This window comes from Propithecus coquereli, unplaced genomic scaffold (assembly GCF_000956105.1).
Source record: "Propithecus coquereli isolate 6110/MARCELLA unplaced genomic scaffold, Pcoq_1.0 Scaffold1168, whole genome shotgun sequence".
NCBI lineage: Eukaryota > Metazoa > Chordata > Mammalia > Primates > Indriidae > Propithecus > Propithecus coquereli.
The window spans coordinates 159,754-187,405 of record NW_012135725.1 but is presented as its reverse complement, the minus strand read 5'-3'; the positions used below and the strand labels follow the sequence as shown (position 1 = coordinate 187,405).

General features: G+C 57.6%; 1 protein-coding gene across 1 annotated transcript; it reads left to right on the top strand.

Moving 5' to 3' along the window:
* On the top strand, nt 1-23,078 carry LOC105821619 (beta-parvin; the record flags this gene model as incomplete). Its single annotated transcript, XM_012658362.1, has 9 exons — nt 1-141; nt 1,385-1,500; nt 4,022-4,080; nt 6,942-6,961; nt 12,360-12,421; nt 14,449-14,517; nt 18,935-19,036; nt 21,847-21,919; nt 22,783-23,078. Coding segments are annotated over 9 exons (719 nt in total), but the record flags the coding sequence as incomplete, so codon positions are not given.
* Between the last annotated feature and the right edge of the window lie 4,574 nt (nt 23,079-27,652).

Here is a 27,652-nt window from a genome sequence, read left to right as displayed (position 1 = left end):
AAAAGCTGGCAGGCTGCAAGCTGAACGTGGCCGAGGTAACGCAATCCGAAATCGGGCAGAAACAGAAGCTGCAGACGGTTCTGGAAGCGGTGCATGACCTGCTGCGGCCCCACGGCTGGGCGCTGCGGTGGAACGTGGACTGTGAGTGCCGTGGCGCTGGGGGGTGGGGAGGCGTCCTCCCGACACTTGTCACCGACATTCGTCACCGACATTCATCACCGAGTCTCACCTTGCATTTTAAAAACCGATTCACCCTCCTGCTCTGTGCGAGGCAGTGTGGCCGAGCAGAAGGGCCAGAGAGGAGAAAGGTTAGGGTGCCTGTGGAAAGGGACCAAGTCACACTGTGATTCTGTTCCTCCCCTGCTCAGCGCAGAGAGGGTGACCTCCAGAGGCAGAAGCAGCCCCGGGGGTTCTGGCTGGGACTCAGCCCCAAATACCAGTGGCAGCAACACCAGTGAGCTGTTTTCTGATGACCCTTTGGAACGAGTCACAGAGCTGGCTGCATTAGCAATATGTGACGTCGCAATATTTCCAGCCAAGACACGAACGCGGAAGGCGAAAAACTAAACTGGGAGAAGCTGGAAAGATCTCCTCTGTCCTGGCCATGCCTGCCCCACTCCTTAACCTTGAATTTGGGCTGTCTGGCTGTGGCTTCAGAGCCCTCACTGCCGGGCCAGGGGCCTCTGTGGTCTGTGGGGCTTTGGGGACAAGACCCTGGAGCTTGGCCGTGTGCCTGGTTTCTTGGTGTCGAGAACTCGGACAGGCCCAGCTTGCTTTGTGGGTTGCCGGGGTTGTCGGTGTGAAATCAGGTGCCTTGTAAACTGTAAAGCCCCACGCTACAGTGGGGACTGTGACCAAGCCTTAGTCCACATGCTGAGGGCGAGATGGGACGGACGTGGGCAGGGCAGGAGTTAACGCCTGACGTCCCCAGAGCAACATTCGCCCTTGACAGCTGCCCTTGTCCTTACGGCCGCCTGCACAGAGGCAGGGCTTTCTTAGTGCCAAAGATAGTAACACACATTATTGTGATGGGTAAGTGGCCGTGACCTGTTTTTCATGATCTTTTCCCTTCTGTTGTGCTAATTTTACTATCCTGCATATTCCTCCTCCTTCTCACCATCCAATTTACCGCTTTTAAAAACATTACGCTTTTAAAAGCAGGCACACAAGTCACCATAGGCCAATGGGAAGAATAAATTAGAAACTAGAAACGAATCCACCCAGGATGCTCATCAACTCTGAATTTTTCCACGGCCCCTCTGTCCTTGCCTCCCTGAGGTCTCATTTAGACGCGGCGTCTTTGTCGCGTTGTGGACGTGGGCTGTGGGCTCAGGCTGCTGTGTAACCCAGTCTGAAACATCTCCCTCTTCCCCCCTGCCCAAAGCAATTCACGGCAAGAACCTGGTGGCCATCCTGCACCTGCTGGTCTCCCTGGCCATGCACTTCCGCGCCCCGATCCGCCTCCCCGAGCACGTCTCCGTGCAAGTGGTGGTCGTGCGGGTGAGTAGAGCCGAGCGGCCGGCCTGCGGGGCTGGGCTGGGAGGCGGCGTGACTTTCCTCCTGTAGCTTCCCTGCCCTTTCTCCCCCACCCGCCCCACCCCTGAAGCTGCCGTTTATCCCCCCTGACAAAGTGTGTATCTCACCCTGGTTTCGAGATCAGTGGTTGCAGCAGGAACAATGGTGTTGATTTGATTTGAGAAGAGGCAGAACCAGGGCCAGGAGGGTGTTGAGGTTTAATTTTCCACGTTTTTGAAAAGAACATTCGTTTCTCTCTAAAGCCAACTGGTGGGAATTCTGTCGCTTTGAATGCGCTTATTACTCTTTGGAGGAGGCGAGACCAGTGGTGGGAAGCAGATCCCCAGACGGCAGCTTCTGTGTTGGCGCCGTCATGCCCCGTCCGCTCTTGTTCTGGGTCCGTCCCTCTTCATTCACTTGCAGAAATGGAGCCAGGACCCAGGGTCCTTCTAACAGACGCGGCCGTGGGGTCACCTTTCTGCAGCCGTTTCCCTTCCTTTAAGTGGACGGGCGCTGCCTGGGGTTCGTGTACGGTTTGGGTCAGTAAACCCGCACTGGGCACCTGCCCCGCACCAAGCTGGCACGCAGGCTCCTGGGGACACTAAATGAGGAAAACACGCTCGGGCCTGAGGAGCAACTGCCAGAGAGTTGAGGTCACGCTCGAAACCCGGACGTCTCAAGTGTTTATATTGCTGGAGACATCCGGCCCCACTCCCTCCTCTGGTTTTTAAACTTATCAGTCCTGTGGTCTCTGTGGTCTGCGAGGTCCTGGCTGAACCTGTGTTTTCCGAAGCTGTTCTGACCCCTCCGCTGCGCCGGGAGCTCAGACTTGACCTGCCAGGAATGCCGCGTTCTGGCACAGGCGAGGGCCGCCCGCCATTTCTCTGCGTCTCCTTCCTAAGGAGGACGTTTGCGGTTGGCGGTGGGGATTCGAGACCCGGGGGCCAGGCCTGCGGCCCTCGTCTTGGACGCTTGCTTGCAGGCATTGCCTGGAAAGGCTTCCCGAGGACGCCGGGAATGTGGTTCCCAGCCCTGCCTGCGTCAGACTGGGGCCCGCGAGTGCTCTGCGGCTTGGCGTCCCGGGCGTTTCCTTTCAGGCTTGCGCTGGAGTCCAGGACAATGTGCTGGGCCCGCGGGAGGTTTCACTGACCCGGGTAAGCGCTGGCTGGTGCTTCTGCCTTAACCGGGACTAGAGGAGGACTCTCTGGGCCATGCCCCAAGTGGAACGAAATGGGGAGAGGAGGTCCCGGCAACCGCTGGACATCATTCCTCAGACCTTAGGGCTGCCTCTGTCTTCCCCCGAGCTGTCCCTCCACCTCTGGGCTTGCTCTGGTGACTGGTTGTCCAGCCCAAGATGGAGCGATGCAAGGACCGTGGTGTTTCGTGGGTGGAAGGAGTGAAGGGAAGGGCCTCGTTTACCACCCAGCTTGTGGCCTTGGGCAGATCACTTGATTTCACTGAGCTGCAATGATTTCCCCCATAAAATTGAGATTATATTAAGGCCGGAGGATTGCTTGAGGTCAGGGGTTCACAACCAGCCTGAGCAAGAGTGAGATCTCGTCTCTTCTAAAAACAGGACAATTAGCCGGGCATGGTGGCACACTCCTGTAGTCCCAGGTACTCAGGAGGCTGAGGCAGGAGGATCGCTTGAGCCCAGGAGTTTGAGGTTGCTGTGAGCTAGACTGACGCCACGGCACTCCAGCCAGGAAGACAGAGCAAGACGCTGTCTGAAAAAACAAAAAAACCTTCAAAGACCAGACACGGATTCCCTCACAATCATGGGGGGCAGAGGTCTGAAATCTGGGGTCTGCAGGGCTGTGCTCCCTCTGAAGGCTCCCGGGGAGGGTCTTTCCTGGCCTCTTCCAGTTTCTGGGGTGGCCGCCAGTCCTTGGTGCTCTTGGCTTGTGGCTGCATCTCTCTGACCTCTGCCTCCCTCGTCACGGGGCCTCTGCGTTTCCGGATCTGTTCTCTCTCCTAATAAGGACGTGAGTCACATTGGATTTAGTGCTCACTGTAACCCATGTGGCCTCGTCTTAACCAGTATGCGCAGACTGTCTCCAGGTGACATCCCATTCTGAGGTTCTGGGTGGTCGTGAGTGTTGGGGCCCTGTTCAGTCCTGGGCACGTCATTATGTCATCAGCTGCTTCCCTCTGGTAATTTACGCTCCTGCGGATTGTACGCCTGACCTCTCCCAGCTGCGTGACGTAGAGGGTCCCTTCTGGGAATCCTGAGCTGGAGCATCTGAGACCCCACAGATGCCAGCTCTCAGGGCGTGTGGAGGACGGTGGGGGGAGACTTGCAGCTGCTGTAAGGCCCCTGTGGTCACCTGTGACACACCTGCCGTGCGTGGCGTGGCTGTCGGTCTCCTGTGCTCTTCTGTAAGATGGTCTCCTGGCCCCAGGGCCGTCCGCGAGCGGCTTCAACTGCCCTGCCAGTATGTCCTTCCTTCTCATCTCGCTGCCTGCCCGATGTTTTGTATTGATTTGTTTATTTTGGGGTTTTCAGAAGCGGGAAGGCCTGCTGCATTCCAGCCACATCTCGGAGGAGCTGACCACAACCACGGAGTAAGTGGACCCGCCGCCCTGCCCCTCCAGGCCCTGCTGCTGCTTCAGGCAGGGTCATCGACGCGTGGGGGGCTGTTTCCTCCTCATGTCCCCTAATCTCAGGCTGAGACTTTCATTCAGGCCCCCACCCTGGCTTTCCTTCCTCCACACACTTTCTTCGAGGTTTTTAATATTTGAACCAAGTTATCGTCCTTATTTTTTCCTTCCTTACGTTAGAAGGTGAGCATGTCGCAGGGAGGGGTGGGCGGGGCGGGGGGAGCACTAGACCTGCCATCCACCGGGGGCGGGGGCTACACGTCTGAACTAGCAGAAATTGCCGAGCCACCTCTTGTCTCCTAGAGAAAGCCAGAGGGCAGGTGCTAAGAAGGCTAAAAAGCTTCAAATGTGTCGAAAACACCAAGTCAAACAGTGTATATTGTGTATGGATTTTAGGAGCCCTTATGATACCCCGTTAAGGGTCTTTAAAATTCGCTGCATTTGTGCCTCGGCTGAACCTGTTGCAGATGAAATAGAACATTTAGAAATTACCTGTCTCAGCTAACCCACCGGCTGAGTTCACAGAGTGATTAATTACTGTGTCACGCATTCAAAAACTGGAGCTGACACAGGAAACCACTCCCGGCGCTCCAGCTGTTGAAATTGCCGAGACGCTCGTGTGCGTCTAACGCACGTGCACGGGCGCGGCGAGGCCTCCCAGTCTGCCTGAGCCGTGGAGGGAACGGGAAGAGCTGGGGGAGGGGAGGATGAGGAACGTGGTTCTGCGCACACAGTGGGCCTTTGGCAGCTGCTCGGACGTTCAGCAGTGGAAGGGCAGCTTGACGGGATCTGAGATTGGGCTGGTGTCTAGTTGTCTGTTGTGTAACAAGTCACCCCCGAAAACGACAGCCATTTCATTTCCCGCTGCAATTCTGTGGGTCAGCAGTTTGGGCAGGGCTCAGCTGGGTGGTTCGTGGGTATTCCCACCCGGGGTCACTGGTGTGACTGCGAACATCTGCAGGCCCGACCGGGGCTGGGGAGGCTGAGATGGCACCAGGTGCTGGCCTCCCCCATGAGCCTTCCCTCCTCCTGGAACTGGTGTCTTCTCAGGGTGCCCTCAGGGTTCTGAGAGTCCAGTGCAGCTGCGGGCTCGTCTTGGATGCCCACGCCCATGTCCTCACTTCTGTGGGTCAGAGCAAGTCCAGATTGTCGTGGGTTGGGGTGGGAGAAAAACTCCACCTCCTGACGCAAGAGCGGCCCCCCACACTGCAGCGGGCCGGGTGTGCTGCCACGGGAAGAAGCCGTGGCCGTCTTTGCATTCTCCCGCAGGGGAGCGTGCCGGAGGGAGGGGAGCAAGGAGTCGGGAGCTCTGCAGACATCCTGGTCCAGAGACAGTCGGGGCACAGGAGTGGGTGGGAGAATGGCCTCAGCAGTTCCCCGGCAGGAACGGCAGGCAGAGGGTTCTGTGCGCCAGGCACCGTGCGGGCAGCCAGACGCTGAGAGGTGTGTCAGACGCAGGTCCTCTCCTCCAGGGCTGCCTGTCACGCTGCTGAGAAAGGACGAATCCACAGAAATGTAAAATCCAGCACGGGGGCGTGTGGGTGTGCCACGGGGCCCTCAGGGACTTTTCAGGAGGAGGGAGTGCCCCGAAGTCAGGGCTGGGGGGATTGCAGTGGAAGCCGTCTCAGCTGGGCCCCAGACAGCGCTGAGCCATGGAGGACAGAGTTGCGATTTTCCAGCTCTGAGTGGGTGTCACTCTGCTGGCTGGGGTTGGGGGAGAGGCTGGCAGTGACCTCTGGGCTGATGCCTCAGGTCAGTCCTCTTGGCTCATCCCACCATCCTGGTCTCTCGAGACCTGGTTTGCTACCTCCTGTCCCTTCCCCTCCTGTGGTCGCAGAGGATCTGCCGGAGCCTCTGAAGCATTGAATGTCTGCTGAGAACCACTTGGTGGCCCAAAGATCCACATTCAGTTTCTTAAGGTGTCATCGCCACCTCTGGTCTAGTCTCAGTATTCCCGTTTCGCTTTCTAGAGGCAGCTGTGATTGAGGTCACCTCCTCCAGGAAGCCCTCCAGTTTGCCAAGCAGGAGAGCTTGGCTTCCTGTTGGTTCCCATAGTGTCTGAGCACATGTGGTGTGCGCTGAAATACTGGCTTCTGCGTCTCTCTCACCACCAGGCGTCCCGGGGGCAGGGCCCACGGGGTATTAATTTCTGTATCCCCATGGCCTGCACATAGTAGGGTCTCAAGGCAGTGTTTGTTACATAAGATGGAGCCAAGGAACTTGTCCTAGAGGGATTGGGGACGAGATCGAGCTCTCCCGGCCTCTGAGGAAGGCCGTGTGTGGAAGGGAACTGTGCACTCGGGCTCTGGAAATCTTTAAGGACAACCTAGTTGTTGAGTCCCTTTGTGCTGCCACCTGCCAGAAAGCCGGGCCTGGCCTGTGGTTCTTTTAGGATCCTTTAGGTTCACAAGTCCCCGAAAGCACGTCGTGTGTCCTCGCTGGCACGTGACGCTTGGCCAGTCTGCGGCCGCGTATTCGAGGTTCGCTGTTCTGCGGCTGCCAGGAGCCCTGTCGTCTGGCGAAATCTCCTCCGTATTAACCACTCTCAGGATCTAAGTGCCTCTCCTCCAAATGGCATCACGGGGCGGCTCCCGTGCAAATAGCGATGGCGATCTGCTGCTGATCTTGTGCAAACATTGCTAATCCACACGGGCACCTCTCGTCTGTGATCAGAGCAGGACGGAAAGTAGCAAACGTGACTTGCATTGTTACCGGTAGGCCCGCACCGGGCGCCCGCCTTCCTCCCGCGCCGTGTTCAGCCGTGTTCAGCCGTGTTCAGCCGTGTCTGAGCAGCCGCTGACGACTCTTTGTGCTCTTGTTTGCAGGATGATGATGGGACGGTTCGGTGAGTAACCCAGGGGCCGGTGGGGTGGGGGGGCCGAGGCATGTTGGGGCTGCCCCGGGAAGCTCCGGTGCTGACGTGTGCAGGGTGCGGGAGTCCAGGTGGGTCTTGCTGCGCCCAGCAGTGCTGGAATCCTGGAGAATGTGCGTTTGTTTCTCGGAGCCACGGGGGGCTGGGTGGGCAGCGGAGGAGCCGGATGTGCCTGGGATGTGGCACCTGCTCGTGCTGTTGGGGACGGGGGCAGGAGGGAGGCGGGGTCAGCCTGAACACGGGCATGACCAGCGGGGAGAGACTTTCCTTGTGGAATGGACGTCATGCACGTGTTTCCTACCTGAAAATCGCGGTTTAGCAGACTTCTTAGAGTCAGGCCGCTGTGGCTCTGGTCCCGGCGGGTGACCTGCCCCTTCATCTCTCTGCTCCTCATCTGTGAGTTGGGAGAGCGGAAGGCTCTGCCTGGCAGGGCAGCTGAGGGATGGGGTGAGATTGCGCATGTGAACCCTGTTCAGGCCGGCCTGGCCCTCCTGAAGTGGGGTGTTCAGGGGCTGTGCCCAAAGAGGGGGCGATTATTCCCTCTCCTCCCTTCCCCCCAGATGAAGCCTGGGACCCCATGTTCATCTCAGCAGGTGGAAGCCCCTGGCTCTCAGCCTGGGCCGGGTTCACTGCTTTGGGAGCGGTTCGAAAGAGAGAGCCCTCGAGCCCCCCAGTATCGTGTTCTCCCACAAGCGGGGAGGGGAGAGCAGCTGTTAGAAGGGAAAGCAGAAACCAGGTAGAAGTTTCCCTGCCTACCTCTCAAGCCTGCCAGCCCGAGCTGCCGGGTCCTCTGGGTGGGGTGCCACCCGCCCTGAGTCCCACACGGTGAGGACGGGGTCGGCTTGGCGTGGGGCTCTGTGACCTCAGCCTTATTGGGGGCCTGACCGTATGCTACGGTTGTCACATGCAGCGAACGGTTATGGCCCAAGTTCTGCAGGTCTTGCGTTGGGAAAATGCAGTCGTTGTGTGTCCCCTGAGCTTTCGTTAGTAGATCTTAAGCTGTGCTGGGAAAATTCACGGGCCTCCACAATGTATTTTTTTAAGGAGCAGTTCAGCCCTTTTTAATGTCTTTATTATTAAAAAGCAAATAGAGGAGAGGAAAGGGCAGCCTCCTGTTCACAGTTGCTGAGGAAGCACCCGCGGCAAGGATGCCAGCGCAGGGCATCCCCCGCCCTGTGTCTAGGTGGGGGCCCGGGTTGGGGTTCCAGGGCCCCCTCTGTGACCTCCTTTTGTCCTTTCTGCACGGGGAGGCTCAGATCCTCCCAGGTATGAAGAGGACAAGAGCGTGGGACCCCGAGCGGTTTCGAGAGCCGTCTCGGTTTTCTGTGCAGTTGTCACCTGTGTGATGGTTCAGGTCTCGTTGGGGATTTAGGGAAATCTAAAGAGAATCAGTTCAGTTCGCTTGGGGACACAGGAGCATCAAGCTGTGCGCGGCACCCAGGCCCAAGGGAGCGGAAGCCTGGCTGGGAACTGAGCTTGTGAAATGCAGACAGGCTATTAGTCAGTGACAGGCAATTAGTTCCGCGCCCGGCTTTGCCGCTTCTGCTGACGCAAGCTCCGAAGTCTCCTGGTTACCCAGACCGGCACCCTCGGGCGCAGCAGGGCTTCTGGCCCGCACCCTCACCTGGGCGGCAACAGCACGTCTTGTGGCTCCTGTCCATGTCACTCGCCACCTCCAGCCCCCTTACCCTGCCAGGACATGGCCGAGACACCTCAACGCCTGAAGCCCTCTCTTCCCTGGCGTGCGTCCCCCAAAGCAGCTAGTCCTGGGCCAAGGTCGCCTGCGGCAGATCCCAGACGTTCCAGGAGCCCCCAGAGCACCAGGCAGACCCTCTGTGGCAAAAGGCCGGGCTTTGCTGGGAGCTGTGTCCTGGGCCTCGGTTTCACCCCTGAGCTCCGCTCTGTCCACCCCCGTTTCCACTGGGAGAACGGGCTCCCCCGGCCCCTGCCTGCCGCCTGGCAGCATCACTGTCCTGGCCGAGGTGGGTGAGGAGGCTTTCCTCTCCGTGGAAACGAGTCTCAGGGGAGCTGGGGAGGTTGCAGCCTCGTCTCCATGGCAACGGGTTTGCTGGTTGCCTCTTCTCTCTGCAGGCGGCCCTGCCCCCTCCCCAGCTTCCCTGGCCCAGAGCCCCTTCCCGAGGCGGGAGGGGAGCAGGGGAGGACACGCTTTCCTTATTCCCTCCTGTCTCTCCCCTTCACGGCTCTCCCGTTTCTGCCAACAGTCTAGAAACTCCAGGTGGCTCTCACCACCCCTGGTTCCGTGCCTTCCACGGCCCCCTGGGTGTAGGGGCAGCCAGCTCCTGAGCCTGCTCCGGGCTTTCTTGCACCTGTCTTTGTATTTTCTGTCCCCTCTGCCCCGAATGCCTGCCCTCCTCGTCTCTCCCCAGCAAGCGCCACTCAAACTGCGAGGCCCTTGGTCCCTGGCCCTTGGTCCGTGGGCTCCAGACTCAGATGCCTGCAGGGACCAGGCCAATAACACAGAAGAAAGCAGCTAGATTATAAAATGACACACGGCGGCTGCCCCTGGGACCCCTGAGAGCTGGCACCCCAACCCCGTGGGCAGCTTGCTGAGGCCAGGCAGGAGCAGAGGTTCACTGTTCTTCAAGGGAAGCCAGATGTTCGGGACTTTGGACACACCTTCCAATTTAAAATATGTTGACTGAAACCCAAGTGGAGCACTTTTTGAGGGTTGAACTTGGGCAAACGCTGGCACGCTCTCGTTGCTTTGGCCCCTCCCTGGGCTTCTCTATTCCGGCACTTCCTGGTTATGCCAAACGGTTTACCCCTCCCTGGGCCTCCCCTCAGCCTGGGCCCTTCCCCAGAACAGAACTGCTCCTTGTTTATCTTTGTGACCGACAGTCCCTGGAGTCTACGGAGAGGTCGGGCGGGGGGGGGCACTTCGGGAGGTAGCTGCCAGGAGCGGGCTTTGTCCCTCATCCCCTGCCTTGATAGTTCCTGCTCCGGTGGTGGGCTCGGGCTGCCGGTGCTCCTACGCTCAGGGGAGGAAGTGGGTTTGCAGAGAAGGATTTGCCCAAAGTCACGAGATTTTAAGTCGAGCAACTGGCACTTGAACCTGGATCTATTTTCCTTTCCAAGGCCGCGCCCACCGCAGGGGTGCAGTAACGGCTTGCTCAGGTCCTGTGCCCAGAGCCCCCGGCCCCTCCCGGCCGTGTGGGCTGAGTGACGGTGCTCCAGGCCCCCGGGTGCAGGTGAACACGGCCTCCCTGCGTGGCATGACTCCGCCAGCCCAGCGGTGGCCCAGCTAAATATACCCCGGCTGACGTCAAGCGCTCTTCTGCTCCTGGGGTTTTTCTTATGCTGCATTTAAAGTTCGTGTATTGCTTTGTAAAGATGCAGTTTTTTTCCTGGCCCTTGGCAGACTGTCTTATTGAACATAATCTGACTGAGACGATTATAAAAATAATTCACAGCTGCCACGTTAGCAAAGCTGGCATGTGTCAGGAGGGCGCATTCTGGTCGGTGTCAGTTTATTTAGGTGAAGGAAGCTTCCCTCCCCTCCCCCTCAAACACGTACACGCACACACGTGTACACATGTATACACATGTACATAACAGATATACACATCTACGCACACACTTGCCTTCTCTCCCTTCCTCTTCGTTTCTCACCCCTTCCCCCCACCCCCACCCAAGGCCAAGGAAAGGGCCATTTGGGCTGGGCTGGGGGTGTGAGCTGCCTCCTGGGGTCCTGGCCTTGGGCACCAAACACTCTCCTTTCGGGGCATGGAAGGGCCAGGAAGCTTCCTGGTGGGGGTCTCTGGCTTACTTGGGCCCGGCAGTGGCCTTCTCTTTCCTTTTCTCCTTCCTTCCCCCTCCCTCAGACTGGCCAGGCCCCTGGGCCACCCCTAGACAGGCAGGAGGAGTCTTTCTACCCCACCCCACCCTGTCGAGGGGCTCCCCAGCCCCCCAGGGCTCTGTGTTGGGGTTTGGGCCCAAACCTTGGCTGCTGACAGGGCCTCTCTGCTGGTCTCTGAGCATACGCTGCCCCCAGGAGCCTCAAGGACAGGAGGCCAGGGGCCCTAGGTCCCTTCCAAAGGGTGGTCCCCCCCCCAGGCGCCACATCTCTGCCCCCATCCTGGATACCTCAGCCCTCTGCTTGGGGTCCAGGCTGCAGCAGTCTCTGTCCCATGTGCCTCCATGTATCCCCCATGGTAGCGGTCAGCTCAGGCTAACCAGGCGCCCGCCCCAGCCCTCCTCCTCCACGGGGAGCCTTCAGGGCCTCCGATTGGAAAGGGGAAGAGGTTATTCCTTGTTAATCTGGAGGGTGCCTGCATGGCAGTTGGAGCAGGCCAGGGCTCACCCGGCAGAAGGAAGATGAGTGGGCAGCAGGGAGAAGTGAGCTACCCATCCCCGAAGACGCCCCTGCAGAGGCGGACGCCCCCGGGAGGACTGCCGTGGACAGATTCTGGAGGATTTGTTCTGAGCACCCGCTGCCGACCCTTTGCCGTTCTGGGAGCCAGAGACAGGGCAGGAAACAAGCAGGACGGCAGTCCCAGCCATGAGAGGTGACGGTCCAGCAGTTGTGTGGAGAGCTGTCATTTCACATAGTGACAAGTACTATGGAAAAAGTGCACCTGGGTAGGAGGACAACAGTGGGGGCAGGTGCCCCTCGGAGGAGGTGAGGTCCGAGAACAACCTGAAGGAAGCCAGGCAGTGTGGATAACAGGTGCAAAGGCCCTGAGGCAGCATGTGTCTGGCATGAGCAGGAGCAGCTGGAGGGCTGGGTGGTGGGGTGACGCTGGGGAGGATGGTTGTGCAGGAGGATGACACTGAGTTGGGGGATCCCATAGGGTTGGAGAGTTTTGGTTGGGTGGGGGTGGGGAGAGGGGGGAGAAAGGATCCAGTTTGCACTTGAAAGGGCTCCTCTGCCTGCTGGGGAGACGGGTGAGCAGGGGTGAAGCTGCTCCCAGGCGAGGGGCGTTGGGGGCACAGCCACGGCGGGGGCGGGAGTGGTGGGATTCACAGACAAGATTGCTGGTGGACGAGGAGCCTGGGAACAAGAGAATTCAGGATGCCCAAGTCCTGAGAGGTGCAGGCCAGGTGTGCAGCTGCCATCCAGGTGTTTCATATGGAAAGCTAAAAGCTGAGTGAAAAGGAGCCTCAGCAGCGTCCAGCCCGAGCTTTTATTGTATTGCTCCGAAGCGTGCTGACTCCCTTGGCTTTGCCCGGACGTGCCATGAGACGCAGCCTCAGCCCTGGCAGGAGTCGAAAGGATTCCGGGCAGGCGTGCGTGTTGAGGCCGGACATCCCGAGGGGTCAGAAGCTGGCGGGTCCCTGGACGGCCGGGGATCGGGACAGCGCTGGGTGTCCCCATTAACCCTTCTCCGGGTCTCTCTTCGCATGTGCTCAGAGCGGGACGCCTTCGACACGCTGTTCGACCACGCCCCGGATAAGCTCAGTGTGGTGAAGAAGGTAAGTGGCGGCGCCGTCCTCTGCTCCGTGGCGGCGCGGCGCCTGCTGGGAGGGAGGTGGGGAAGAGTTTGGAGTCTCTGGAGTGTTTGCCACATGGATTGAAATGTAATTACAGTCAAACCCTAACTACAGTGCATAAAATTAGCGCCTTTTAACTCAACATCCCTGCTCCCCGGGTCCCCTGCCCACCCCTTCATGCTGTTAAGTGAATTACAGAGCAGCAGTTCGTTCTGACTCGAGGCCATTTCTCAACGTGGAACTGTGTTTCAGCGTCAACCTGCCGGCGCGCTGGCCTCATTACCATGGAGCTGCATCCGCAGCCTGCCCGGGTGGCAGAACTGTTCTGTCCATGGCTTTGGCCTCCAGACAGAGGACGGGGCGTTGCCAGCCCAGGCGGCTGCTGGTCAACGTGTGGGTGGAGAAGGACGCGTGAACCCAGGCAGGCTCCGGAGCCGGGGCTGGGAGTGACCAGCTCCCGGGGTCCTGCCGGGAGGACTCGTTTCCACCCTCTGCACAGGGAGCCGTCAGTGCTCGCAGACGTCCCATTCCAGGAGGCCGCAGTGGGCGGTGCGTGTTTCTCCGCTGTGACGTCCGAGGCGCGCTCATTTCTGCCCGTGGCCCGGGGACGGGAGTCCTGAGTTGTCTGGGCAGCTTCCCCAGACGGGTTTCTTAGCGCAGGACTTGCGAGAGCCTGTAGCGCGCTCCTCCGAGGGGAGGACCCCCAGGGACCCTGACAGAATCAGTCCCGTGGATGAATCTAATCCAGCTCCCCCACTTACCAGCTGTGTGCCAGCCTCAGTTTCCCCATCTGTCAGGTGGGGGCAGAGACATCACCTGCCTCTTAGGGGCTCTGTGAGGATGAACTTGGGTCCCGTCTGTGCCAGGGCTCTGTGTGCAGTTCAGGGTCACTGATAGCGCTGGATGTGATGCGGCTTTCGTCTTTCGGTAGATGATGATGATGTTGATTCACTTTTTGGAAAGACACGTTTTGGGGACCGGGGCCACCAGCAGGAACAAGACAAAATCCTTTTATCTGCCTGACGGCTTCTCCCCTCTAACCTGCCGCTCCTCGGCCCCCGGCTACCTCTGCAGGTCTCTCCCCGGACCACCCACTACTGACACCCTCCCCTCCCCCGAGAGGGTTCTAGAAGTGCCTGGCTGCCCACTCCGCCCACGCCCACCTCCCCCTGGCCCACGCTTAGGACCATCTCAGATGTTCCCTCCTGTCATGCCGTGTGCCCAGGAGACCTCCCTGCAGCACGCGCTTCCCGGCAGGGCTGGGTCTCCGGCTGTCGTTCCCACCGCCACGTGTTCGCGGAGAATGACACCACGGGCTCTTCAGGGAGAGGCTCTCTCCCACAATCTTTGCGTCCCCAGCACCACGCAGTGTGCCCGGCACATGGGCGAGCATAAATTTGGTAGAGTAAGAAATCGCACCACTGTGGGGGTGGGCGGCATTGAGTTGCCGTTGAAGTTGGGCTCGATTGCCAATAGTGCGAGTGGCAGGTTTTAAACGGGCAAAGAGAAGCCAGTGCCCCTCGGTGCACGTGTAACAGGCTCGGAAGACCCCTGCAGCCCTAGAGAAAGCCCCGGATGGCTGTCTCCGTGCCTGAAAATGCAGCGGGTGTAGCCGGGGCAGCCTTTCCCGCTCAACCTTCTGAGCGTGCCGCATGCCGTTCAGGGTTACATCTGAGACACATTTGGAAAGGTAATTATCTTCCCCTGACAATTTTATCTTTCTTAAGAGCACTGGTCATTCTTCTGTGATTGCTAACTGTGGCACACGTGTGCCTGGGTCGGAGCACAAAGACGTGTGTTTTCTCCTCCAGCCGGGATAGACGCAGGTGCGATGTGCGAACACTAAGGCTGCTGTAAGGTCGTTGCGTTTGAAACGCGGGCTGTTTATTTTAGCACACGAGGAGGTTGTGGGAGCGTCTCACAGTGCCCTGGGGCACACGTCAGACCTGCTCCACCCAGCGGGACTGAACGTGGTCACTGACGCCGCCCGCGTCTCTTTCTCTTGCCAGTCTCTCATCACCTTCGTGAACAAGCACCTGAACAAGCTGAATTTGGAGGTGACGGAACTGGAGACCCAGGTATGCAGCGCTTGGGTTGAAGGTCCTTTGTCCTGTGTCGTTTTCAGGCAGCTTTTTGCTCCCAGGTGGGGCGTGCGAACAGCGCAGACACCAAGCTGTTCATCTCCCACTGTGCAGCCAGAAATAGCGCTGAGCCCAGCCACCGGGGCCTGTTTCAGACCCTCTGTCCTAGTGTCCAGGAGCCGCTGTAACAGAGTGCCACAAACTGAGTGTCGGAAACAACAGAAATTTGTGTCCTCCCAGTTCTGGAGGCCAGAAGTCCAAAATCCAGGCAGTGGCCGGGTTGGTTCCTTCCAAGGCTGTGAAGGAGAGTCTGTCTCAGGCCTGCCTCCAGCTTCTGAGGTTTTTCTGACCGTCTTTGCTGTTGCTCAGCTGTAGACACGTCCCTCCGATCTCTGCCTCCGTCTTCGTACGGTATCTCCTCGTGTGCACGTCTGTCTGTCCCAGTTTCCCCTTTTTATAAGGACGCTGTCAGTGGGATTAGAGCCCACCCTAATGACTTAATCTCTACTCATTACACCTGTGAAAACCCTATTCCCGAATAAGGTCACAGTTATAGGTTCGAGGGGTTAGGACTCCAACATATCTCTTTTGGGAGACACAGTTCAACCCATAACACCCTCTAAGGCTCCACCCCCACCCTACCACAGGGCCTTTGCATGGGCAGGTCCCTCAGGTCTGGAATGTTCTGTCCCCTCTGCTACTACTCTCCCATGCAGCTTCCACACTGAGCACTGTGGCGGGACCTAGCAAACGCTCGATAAAACGTCCCTTGAGTGAGCGAATACAACATATTTCTTTTGCAGTAAGTTTATCAAGTATACTCCTGCACCCCCAGCCCCCACTCAAAGCTAAGATAGCCTCATGAAAATATGTTTTTGAGCACTCAGCAAGCATTAAGGACAAAATACAATTTTCCCAGGATTAGCTGGGTGCTTGAATTTGGAGTCTTGGGTTCTCGGTACAGACTTCTCTAATGCATAGCTGATCCTTCTTAAACCCCAGGCAATTGCATTCATTCCTTTTTCTTTTTAACTTTTCTCATTTGCTTTTCTAATTAAAAAAGTAATTCAGGTTCATCGTAGAAATGTCTGAAAATGCAGATAAGCAAAACAAATAAAAATCATCTGTAATCCCATCAGCCAGAGATAACTGCGCGGAGGGTTTCATGCAGCTAATTGTGGACAGCATGGGTCTGTATTTGAAGGCCTAATGGTCCGTTTTCAATGTGTGTATTTATTTGTGGATTGTTTGCAAACACGTTTATCATCCTTAGCAGTTTACTAATGTTGCTCATTTAGCCTCTGATTGTTTGCCGTTTGATACATTAACAGTCCAGGAGTATACTGGGTGCAAAGTGAAAATTCTCCTTTCTTCTCTGCTATAATCCTGCCCTAGCAGACTCTCCAGAGGTAAACCAGCTACAGTTAATGGGCAGATGTGTGTTTCTCTAGATACTTTCTATAAATAAATGTATTTTTTTAAGGACAGTAGGTATACTGTCAGCTGTTTTGTAGTGTGGTTTTGTAACTGAATATATCATGGGCATCTTTTTGTATGAGAGAAAGAGTGTGTGTGTGTTTCCGTGTGGTCCTTTCTCTTTTGCTTGGTCTGTCTGTCTTGTCACTGTTACTGGGAAGGGTATCTCCTTGTTGGAAGGCTGCACCAGACCCAGTTAAACCAGAGTGTCACGACTGGACATTTTCTGCTCTGGTCAGTGGCAGCATGTGGCGTCTCCGTGCACGGCTATTTGTGCCCTGTCTGTTCCCAGCCACAGCCTGGGAATGGCGTCGTCAGAGCAGAGGCCGCGCCACACGCTTCGACGGCCAGGAAGGTCGGATGCCGTCGGGACACTGGTACTGCCGTGGGGCGTGTATGGAGCTCTGCTTCCCCGCACCCCACCACGGTCCCCACCGCGCTTCTCAGCGGGGCCGGCACGTCAGCGTCAGCAGCCAGAGCATCGTGGACGGGGATCTAAACTCAGATTTGCATTTATCTTTATTTACTTAATACCTTCCATCTTTTTTCTGCCATCACACTCCGTAGACTCTTAAATGTATTTTTAATCAGTGGTCCACCAGGAAAGACCACTTGCCACAGAAATGCACGGAATTTTTTTTTTCTTTTGTTGCAAAGGAATTTGGGTTTTTTATAAATACTCTATATTAATACCATTTATAAAGGTTATAAATCATTAAATTCTTGATGCCCTGGGAGTCAGAGAGGCCCAGGTTCGATTCCTGTTAGTGTGCGTGCTGTGTGTGGTGGTGCTTGCGCACGTGTGGTGGCGGGGGGCGGTGTGTTTTCCTTCCTTTTAAAAACCATTTTCCCCTGTGGACAGCTCCTAGCTCTGTGGTACTGGGCGAGTTTCTCAGCCTCTCTGAGCTTCTCTCCACAAGCTGACAGTGGGGACAGTAGACGGCGTGAGGAGTAGTTACAATCCGAGAAGGCAGGGCTCGACGGGAGGCCGGCGGTGCTGGTCTCTGGACCCCCTGCTCTGGGCCCCTGCAGGTGGGCCGGGCTCCCCCTCTGCGGCCCTCCCTTGCTGTGCCTTCCTTTCTGCATGGCCATCTCTGCCACGTCCCGGTGCGCCAGGGCGGGTGAGAAGATGCCGGGACCAGAGGAAAGACCTCGGCTGTCACAGCCTGTGGGTGTGGCAGCACGGCCGCCCCTACTTCCCCGGGCAGTGGCCGGGGTCGATGTCCTCACTCAAGCAGCAACTCCTCGCTCCCTGGGAGTGAGTCCCTGGAGATGCGAGCGCCGGTCTCTTTGGGTGCGGCCGCTAGTGTCCCTCTGGGGGAGCACCAGTGCACTCGGCCAGAGCGCTGCCGGCGTTAAGTTTCTGTGCTAAGTCACACGTACGTTTTCTAAAAACCCTTCTGATGTCCTTAAACAGAGGAGGAGATGGCTTCTTCGTGATGTGGGACCTGAGGTGTGTGGCAGGCAGGTCAGGTATCATTTGTGCACCCACTGCCAGCACGTGGGGTCCCAGCTCGGCACTGACGGGGCCCTGGAGGACGGTGGCCCGCTCGCGGTTGCCTTACGGTTTAGGTTTTCTAGCTGCTGTCCCCTTCTAGGGAACGTGGCTTTTAACATGGGATATTTGTTTGGCTTTGCATCTAAAGTACAATCAAGGGATGTTTGAGGAGCTGCAGTTAGCTTTAGTAAGTCGCCCTCCCGTCTGCAAATTCTCATTCTATCCGTTGCGCGTTGCCAGCCCCGGCAAGCCCCTCCGCCCTGTCCACTTGTCCTGCCTGAGAATCTTCTAGACCACTGCTGACCAGCAGGACTGTCTGTCGTGAGGGATGTATCCTCTAGCTGCGCCATCCAGTACAGCAGCCACGGGCCACCTGAGGCTACTGAGCGCTTGACACGTGGCGCACGTCACTGAGGAGCTGAATTTTGTATTTCCGTTTTTAGAAAACTCAGATTTATGAGTTCTGGAGATTGGTCGTGCAGCAAAGTGAGTGCGCTTAGCATGACTGAACTGCGCACTTACAAGTGGTAAAGGTGGTGAATTTCATGTTGTGCTTATTTTACTTCAATTAATTAATTAAAAATAAATTAAAGAGCAAAACTGATATAAGCCAGACAGAAACAGACAAATGCCGTAGGAGTCCACTCACGTGGGATCCCAGAGGAGTCGAATGCACAGACAGGGCGTGGGACGGGGTGCAGGGGCGGGAGTGGTCAGCGTTCACTGGGCGCAGTTTCCACGTTCCGGGAGGTGGGTGGTGCCGATGGCGGCGCAGCGGTGTGAATGTGCTCGGGGCCACCGCACGGTGCGCTTAGCAATGGTCAGGTGGTAAATTTCATGTCACGTATATTAAAAATCACAATAAAAGAGAATAAATCAGCAACATTCAAACAAAAACGTTTTCATTTAAATAGCTGCATGTGCTTTTGCTACCCGATTGGACAGCAGTCCTAGACCTCTGAAGGCCTCTGCTGTAGGCAGCGGTGCTGGCCCACCCGCCCCATCTGCTCCCTGCAGGTCGTGAGTCCGTCACCCCAGCAGCTGCCACTGAGCGCTCACTGTGTGCTGGGTGCCGGATCCCTGTGACAGCCCTGAGCGACGGGAGCCGGTGTCAACCCCAGGGACAGTGGCTGGGGGACAGTTGCAGGTCCACGGTCCTAACCGGGCAGCCACGCTCAACCCTAAACACTTGCCCCTCACGTTGGGCCTTCCCAGCACCCTGTGCACTAGGCAACCCCCCACCCCACCCCCGCTCTTGCTTCGTGTGGGTGGGAGCTGAGTCTCCTTCACCCCCCCAGGCGCTTTACTGGATTCCAGGTTCTCTTGCCTGAAAGGAGGGATGGATCGTTTTACTTTAAAATATTCCCCCCACCCCGGGTTTGTGCTGAGTACTCGCCGGCCCGTGCATGCCCAGAAATGTCACCCAGTGTCTCTCCGCAGTTTGCAGACGGCGTGTACCTGGTCTTGCTCGTGGGCCTTCTTGAAGACTACTTTGTTCCTCTGCACAACTTCTACCTGACCCCAGACAGCTTCGATCAGAAGGTACGTGCGTGGCCTCTGTCCTTCGTAGGGGCCCAAGAGACGCTCGTTGAAATGCGGAGCAGGGAATATTCCGACAGCTCCTTCTGCAGCCCGGCTGCAATCTTCAAAAATTAAAAATTGCACGAGTGATGTTGCAATTAGATGTCACTCTTGGTAGGAGAAATGAGACACCCGTCGGCAGTACACGGCACATCCAGGTTTTGTTTGGTGCGTTCTCTTCGGGGTCTTTTCCACGGGACTGTGTAGTTTTTAATACATGTGGTCACGTGTCAGTGGAGCTGCACACCTTTCCCGTGTTCTGCCACAGGTGTCACCTCTGGTTTTCCCTCGTGTTGCACGAGCTTCCAAACACCATTTCCGCAGCGGCATAAGGTCCCAAGGAGTAGTTCTGTTGCCAGTGTCTTCCTGCTCCCCACTCTTGGGCAATTAATTTGTGTCTGTTTTTTTTCCCTACTCAAACAATAGGGCATCTTCTTGATTGTATGTGTGTGTGTGTGTGTGTGTGTGTATATTTTTTTTTTCCCATTCTTGTGTGTGGTTTTCTTAGGAGAGTTTCTCAGCTAGGATTGCATGAGTCAGTCATTCAGACCTGGGCTGGCCCCACCCCCAGTGCCACCGTCTTTGCCGTCTGCCTCCTGCGTGGGGCCTGCTGTAGCGAAGCCTGTCGTGGCAGTATTTAGTGCATCGCCGTTAGAAACTTGGCCGTGCACGGGCTGGATTGCTTTGGACTCACAGGCATCTGTCATTTTATTTTCCCAAAGTGCTAGACCCGTGAGTCAGGGAGGCAGACAGTGTAAGCCGGTGGCAGCAGCCAGAGAAGCAGCAGAAAACGGGGCCAGTGTTTATCAATCTGCCCACTTCTGGCACCTTGCAGCCTGTGTGCTTGTAGCCAAATGTTGTTCCTGTCTTGCCTGCTGAGATAGAATCAGAACAGATTAGAGAGGTCCTGCATGATGGGCCCGTGCTGAATGGAGGGAGAGAGCGCGCACGCGCACAGAGGGAGCGAGCAGAGCCGTGCAGAGCTCGGCGGGAAGTGTGGGTGCCTGCGCTGTTCTGGAAATGAGAAGACAGACAAGTCGGTGGAGAAGTTCAGCATTTCCAGGCCCGCACCCGGCTGACCGCAGAACCGTTGTTTTGGAGATATCTTCTCTTTGTTCAAACTGATAAGAAAACGGGGGGCAGGAACGGTGGATTAGCCAGGAGATCTAGAACTGGTTTCTCTCCAAGACAAGGCTTTGTACAAATGGCAGAGGCAGCGTCTTCCCTTTGAAATGGGGATCAAAGTCCTTGTCAGCTGCTGCCCCAGCCTGGAAGGCCGAAAAGGCCTGAGTCATCCGCCTCCACCTCTGAATGGGAGCGAGGACAGGAAGGCTATTTTAGCGTACTGCACGCAGCAGCCCTCGTCCCATCGCCCTGGTGCAGGGGGCCTTGGGTCCGAGGTGGTCTGTGCGCAGCCAGCGCTCGCTCAGGAGGGTCCGAGGATGCTACTGGTTCCAGCCCGGCCTCCATGGCCCCCAGCCCCGCCTTGTCTTCCCTCCCCCGCATAGGGCCAGCACCCGTGATGTTTATAATGTACCTCCTGGTCCTCTGCCCCCCAGGCAGGTGAGTGTCCCCGCAGTAGAGGACTGACCCACTTCAGCCGGGCCCAGCACCTGTGCGCTCGGCACTGCTTGCGGGTGGGGCGGCGGCAGCACCGTCTGGTAACGTGTCCTGTGGGCGGAGGCCGCAAGGCAGCAGCCCCATGTGTCCCGGAGGAGGGACTGAGGTTCAGTGGGAAAAACCCGAGGTTCATCATGAGCCACTGTCCTCAGGCATGGCGGTGACTTGTTTTTAAACAGTTGCATGGGACTTTTTTTGGTTTCTTTTTGAGACCAGGCAGCCGAGACCCGTAGTTTCTTGCTGACAAGTGAACGGCACTCGGCGCGATCTCAGATGTGTGGACAGGACCACGGCATTCTGTTTTAAAGCTACCGGTTTGAGTCCCACTCTGTCGGCCACTGTGCCGAGCACCCTGCGCCCCGATTGTCGTTCTGCAAGCTCTGCAGACTCCGGCCCTCTGTGCAGTGCAGTGTGTCCCGGAGACGCGAAGGTCACCCCTGGAGGAAGATACTAGAAGGGGCTTCGCGGTTTTAGGTGCTTTCCCCTCTGTCCCCTCAGCCAATTCCTTCCACAAGGAAGGGACTCTCAGAAAGGCTGAGAGACCAGCCCAAGGCCACATAGCCAATAAGGGCAGGGCAAGGAGAGTCGACTCCTGTTCCAGAACCTTCTGTTCTTTTCTCACCTGGCCAGGTTTTCTAAAACCTTTGAACTGCAGAGAGAAAGGATCTCAGGGTGTCCTACCTGTGTGGCTGGCTCAGAGTGGGGATGTATGTGTGTGGCCTGGTCCCCACCAGCCTCGGGGCCTCCCACGGCTGTCACGGCCAGGGAGGGTGAGCTCCAGCCTTGTCAGGAGCCAGTTGCTGTCCGTCGGCCTGTGCAGGGGCCGGGGCGCAGGGGAACGTCTCTGCTGGGCGGGACGGGTTGTCGGGGTGGAGGCATGGGCCTGAGAGGCGACAAAGCGCAGGAGGGCGGTCATTTCCTTGCCGGCATTTCCTCAGACTGAGAAAGCAGAGGGCAAATCTCGCTTCCAAACCAGTTAGTATCGAGCCGAGTAGCTGCAGGGAACGGGGCTTGGACGGGCTCCCCCCGAACTGTTCTCTCTGCGGGCAGGGGCTTGGTCGGGGCCACACCTGCTGTCTGGGTGGCGGGCGGTGGGTGGCGGGCAGCAGGTGGCGGGCGGCTGGACCCAGCGTGGACTCCTTCCCCGGCAGGTCCACAACGTGTCCTTCGCCTTCGAGCTGATGCTGGACGGAGGCCTCAAGAAGCCCAAGGCTCGCCCCGAAGGTAACGCCCCTGACGCTGGGCCCCCCGGGGAGGGACGCAGACCAGGTCTCTGGTGACCGGAAGGCTGGACGTGTCGCCTCCCGGACAGGCCCCGAGTGTCTGGCTTGCGGCCGGCTCTGCTGACCCCAGCTCCTTGATCTCCGCCTTCCGGGGACCAGGAGGACCTGGGCGGCAGAGCCGGCGAAGCTGGTTCCTCAGTAACCACCTGACTTTAAAGGACGTGGTCTCGGGGTTGGTGCCTCTCCACTCGGCCACTCGCGCTGGCAGTGCTGTTTACTGAAGTTTAGTGAGTGGTGGGTTTCAGACTCCCTGGTGCTCAGCGTGGGTCACCCTTGTACCCCCTAGTGGAGGTCCCCGACACTGCCCCAGGACGGTCCCTTTGCTGGGAGAGAGCCTTGTCCCTCGCTGAAGCTCCCGCAGGGGCCGGACGGCAGGGCAGGCGCTTTGGGAGCACAGAAGGACGCCTGGCCCACCTGGGTGGGGGCCGGAGCTCATGGGGTCACAGAACAGGATTCCTGTCCTTGGGCGCAGGTGTCCAGTGGTGGCCGTGGTTGGTGGGGGTCCAGTGGGCCTTGGGAGTGTTGTGTTTTGTTTCCTCAGTGAGGCTCTCAAAGCCTCGAAGTTCTCCAGGTCAGACCTGGGGGCTGCTGAGCGGGGGTGTCGGTGGCTGGGCCGCCACACTGCTCTCCCTGCGAACCCGCCACGAGGCCGCACGCCTCTGAGAGCTCCACTGCTGTGCCCTCGCCTGGGCCCCCTCTGGCCCGTGGCCCTGCCCTGGGCTGGCCCGTCTTGGGCTGGGGGCAGCCCTTACAGGAGGGTGAGTTCTCTCATCCCACCAGTTGTCTCTCTGTTTCCTTCTGCAGATGTGGTGAACTTGGACCTCAAATCCACCCTGAGGGTTCTTTACAACCTGTTTACCAAGTACAAGAACGTCGAGTGACGGGGCGGCAGGCGGCAGCGGGGACAGTTCCCAGCAAGAAAAGCGGAGTCTGTCCTTGCCTGCACCCTCCAGGGAGGCGCCCAGGCTTCTGGTCCAAACTGAGCGATCACCACCCCCACCCACCTTTTCGCGGTTAATGTTCTTTTTTTTTTGCCCCTTGTGGTTGTTCCAAAACTCCTTTCCACGTGATTTGCAGCGGCGAGGGCCTCGTCTTCGAGGCTGCGCCTCACCTCCTTCCACAGAGGCTGAGTCAGGTGTCATCTGCCTTGACCAAAAGATAAAAGGGAAAAAAGCCCAAATTCCAACCCCCAGCTGACCGAGAGCCACCTTGGTTCCATCCGATGGCGCAGTGAGCGGTCACAGGGTTCAGAAACGCACCGTCAGCTTTGCACGAGCGCCAGCTCCCCCGGGACGTGGGCCGCTCTGTTCTCAGAGTCTCCTGGGCTGGGCTGTCCTTGGCAGCAAGGCCTTTTCAACAGAGTTTTGCAGCTTTAAAAACTTCAGAGTCCCAGAAGCTTTAGATGTGATGTGAGTGTCCACCCCCCAGGCCTGTTCCGTCTTGGCCACTCAGTATGGTTTTAATTTGGCTTTTGCACGAAGAGCAAGACCAGGACAGCCCAACTGCCACGGTCCACGAGAGGAACCACTGGCCGAGGGGACTGGGCATGGAGTTGGCTCTCAGTGTGCTACTGAGACAGCTCGCGCCAGAACCGCCCGTCTCAGAGGCCCTGTCTGGGAGTGGATGCGTTTTTAGAAACTTTAAAAAAAAAAGAGGGGGCCGTGTTCGTTTGCTAGGGCTGCCGTGACAAAGTGCCGCCGAGTGGGGGCTCAAACAACGGACGTTTGTTTCTCACGATCCTGGAGGCTGGAAGTCAGAGATGCAGGTGTCGGCAGGGCTGGCTGCATCGGAGGCCTCTCTCCTGGGCTTGCAGACGGCCGCCTTCTCCCGGTGTCTGTGTCGTGATCTCCTTTTCTTACAGGGACACGGCCCTATTGGATTAGGGTCCACACGAATGACCTCATTTAAGCGTAATTAACTCTGTAAAGCTCTAGCTCCAAACACAGCCACATTCTGAGGGCCTGGGGGCCAGGACTTCAGCACGTGCATTGGGGCTGGGGGAGGACGGTTCAGCCCACAAGATATGAAGTGTGTATCTCACTCTTCCTGCATCCCCGATGGCACCTCCCTTTGCGCCACCCTGCAAAAGGAAACGCTGTTCTCATCTGTGGGCGGTGCACCCCTCCCTTCCCCGGGCTCTGGGGCAATGGGCATCCCGTCGGCTGCGTGTTCAGGGCTGGCTCCCAGGTCTCAGCGGGTTCTGCACCGTGGCACACCCCCGCCCCACAGCCCAGCCCCATGCCCACCCTGGGGGGCGCCCGCTGCAGAGGGGCCTCCTTCCTTGAGTTCTCAGCATCCTCTGCAGTGAGAAGGGCCTTTCTGATCTCCAGTGTTCACCTTCCTGCTGTAGATCAGAGCTCCCGAGTAAGTTGCTAATATTAAATCGAACACCAACTCTAAAATTTTAGAAAACAGTTCAACATTCTCCCCTAGTTCCGGGCGTTGCAGGCTGGGGACCGGTTTTGGATGGCCATTTTGGTGGAGGTGGTTTCCCAGCAGGGGAAAGAAAGAATTAAAACAGCATTATGGCTTCTCCTGCAGGACGCAGTGACATTAAAGAACCACATTGACAAGCTAGCTGGGGCTGGAACATTCTGTGCTGTCTTTGTTGTGTGCACAGAGTCATAGCAACCTGGAGCCGGAGGAGTTGAATCCACCCACCTTGTCCACAGGTGGGCTTGGCCAGGGCCTGCGTATCCCTGGGGGATCGGATTCGGAACAAACAGCCGGAGATTTTCAGCCAAAATAGGCAGTTCCGGCCCATTTTGTGCCATCAAGGGGAGGAGAAGATTCCTCTGGGAGGGGCTTCGGCTTCCCGGGGTGGTCCTGGCAGCCCCCACCTGGCAAACTCAAGTCCAGCCCCTTGCTGGCCTCACGCTCTTCTGTGTTTCAAGTAGAACAATGAGAAGAATAAGGTCTGCGGGGGACTCTACGCAGGCACTTTGCTTCACAACAGGGACTGTTCAAGGCTGTGATTCCAACAAAGGATGTGATCTCTTTTTTGGGGGAGAGGGGCTCTCGCTGTGTCGCCCAGGCTGGAGTGCAGAGGTGCGATCACAGCTCACTGCAGCCTCCAACTCCTGGCTCGAGTGATCCTCCCCGCCTCAGTCTCCCAAGTAGCTGGGGCTGCAGGTGCCCTGTTTGGTTGTGATTTTTTGTCCAAGTTCCTTTCCGGTTGGTTCAGAGGTGTGAGTGTGCCTCGTGCACACCTGCGAAGGGCCCTCTCGGGCCTGACGTGTCTCATTCTTCTCCCTCCACGATGGGTTCAAAGCCAGACTTGATGCATCGGGGCCAGTTCCGAGGCAGAATTCGGGATTAGCTCTGCTGGGTCAGCTCTGCTCTCTTCCCCTGTGATCAGTCCTCGGTTCCCATTGGCTCGGGGAGATGGTTGACGGGACGTGAGGCTCAGGGTGAGGTGCTCCCTACCCAAGCCCTGGGTTCTTAGTTCAGGGACGTTCTGGACCCTTCCTCCCCATCTGACACCACATTTTCAGTGAATTGTTCTTCTCTGAAGAGGGACCCTGGTCCATAGGAACTAAGGGAAGGCACGAGCATTGTGTCCATCCGTGAGGGGCAAAGCCCGACACCATGGCACAAGGAGATCTCCGGTCCACAAGGCCTGAGAGTACGGTCAGGCCAGGGCCACAAAGTATTTGCCATTTGTCCTTCTCTGTGTGACGTGTCTCTGGACCCACCCACCGGTTTGAGGGAGTCCGCTTGCAGCTTGGGTTCCCCTTTGACAGCCACTCAGTATTTTGCAAGCCCTGAGCCCGGAACCCCACTGTGCCCCAGGTCCTGATTGGATGTCACAAAGAGCGATTTCATTTTAAAGCGGCTGAACCCTTCCTCCTCCCGTTTTGGGTGCTGACATTTTACTGCCTTTGTAATTGTTTTAAGCAATGTTTACTTTGGATCTCTGGATACTAAATAAAAGCCCCTAAAACCCTGGCCATGCTGCCGGCCAGGCCCGCCTGCCGACTGCAGGAGTCAGCGCTGCTGGTGAGCATGCTGCCTGCGCGAGCGTGCGTGTCCTAAGCAAGAGGTGTGGTCGGGAGCTGCTGTGTGGTGTTGCAATGTGCTATTATTTATTCCAATAAAGAACTCGTGAGCACGGGGCTGTCCTCTGTCTTTGTTTGCCTGCTATTATCTTTTGTGGTCGTTGGCGGTGCCAGCTCAGGGCTAGGTGCTGGGGCCGTGGGAGTCCACGCAGCCGGGCTGCCTGTGAGCTTCCAGTTGCACAGGGAAGGGGCTGAGGCCGAGGCTGGGGGTGCCCAGGTGGGACCACGGGGAAAAGAGGGCGGCAGAGCCACCACTGCAGATGAGTCACAAGGAACAGATCAGGGCGAGTCTTGCTAGGGGCACAGGCCAGAAAAAGTGCCCCTGCAGGGCGGTGGTCTCCTCCTTGCTCTTTGGAAGGGATGCACAGTCGCGAAGCCCTGCACGCAGACTGGCAAGGCCACTCTCGACTCTGTGGGGTAGGGGCCCTGTGTGACCAGCGTGGTGGCCCAGCCTTTCTCTGTTCCATGCTGGCCCTGCCGTAAAGTCTCCTGGGCAGAAGTTACGTGATGCTTTGGTGCGTGGAACTTTAGGAAATGGTCTTACAACTAGACTATTCCAGGGTGGCCAGCCTGGAGAGAAGGCAATAGTGCTGATTTTTAAACGAACTAAAAATCATAAACTGGCTGGAAAGAACCTGGGCTTTGGAGAAGCGCCCCAGTTTGGATCCAGCTCTGTCACTGTGACTGCTGGTGAGCTAATTAGCCTGAACCTTCCAGCTCCGGGTTCTAAGGGATGAATTCAACCCCCCTCCTTCAAAATCCACCATCCTCAACCGGGGTGATTCTGCCCCTCCGGTGTCTGGCGCTGTGTGTAGACAACTGCGGTTGTCCCAGCTGGGGGCAGGTGCTCCTGGCACCTGGCGTGTGGAGGCCCAGGCTGCTGCGCAATGTCCTGCCAAGCACGGGGCAGACCCTCCCCACGGCAAAGAGTCATCTGGCCCCTAATGTCCACTGAGCCCTGCTGTGGCCTGCCAGGTCCGTGAGCCAGCCTGTCTCGACCTGTGCTTTGATTGGCCGGGACTCACCTGTTGTGTCGATGAAGATGAAACATTGTCCCCTGACGTGTCCGTTCTTCGAGGCCAGCAGTGGTGCATAAGCTCCCAGGGATCTTCTCCTCGGTCCTGTTCAGTGGCCAGCCCTTCATCAAGGGTCTGGTTCGTCCAAGCCCGGGGCAAGCGGAGGACCTGGAGGAGATGTGGAAGCCACGCTGAGAGAAGGAACAGGAACCGAGTGCTTCAGGTGGGCAGGTGGGGCCGTCCCAGGTGTGCTCCAATCCTTCCTCTTTTATAAAAGTTGTGTGAGTCCACTCTCCCAGGTGGGCGCCCTGGCATGAGCAGCATGCCCCCAGGAAAGGCCCAGTCCAGCTCCCCAGGTGTCTGTGTAGCAGGGGGGACGGGGGGGGCTCTCTGCTTGGGCCAGGGTCCCTCCTTTCCTTGTTGCCAGTCTCTGGGGAACTGTGTCATTCCGTGGCCATTTGCCATGGATCTGGCGGAACTGGCCATCTCACTTAACCCTTTCCCAGGTAGGAGCCACTGGTGACTGCAGGGACAGGGAACTTACTGTTCCCTCAGCGAGGAAGTGGTTGAGAAGCTCGGATTTGGTCAGGTTTACTGTAA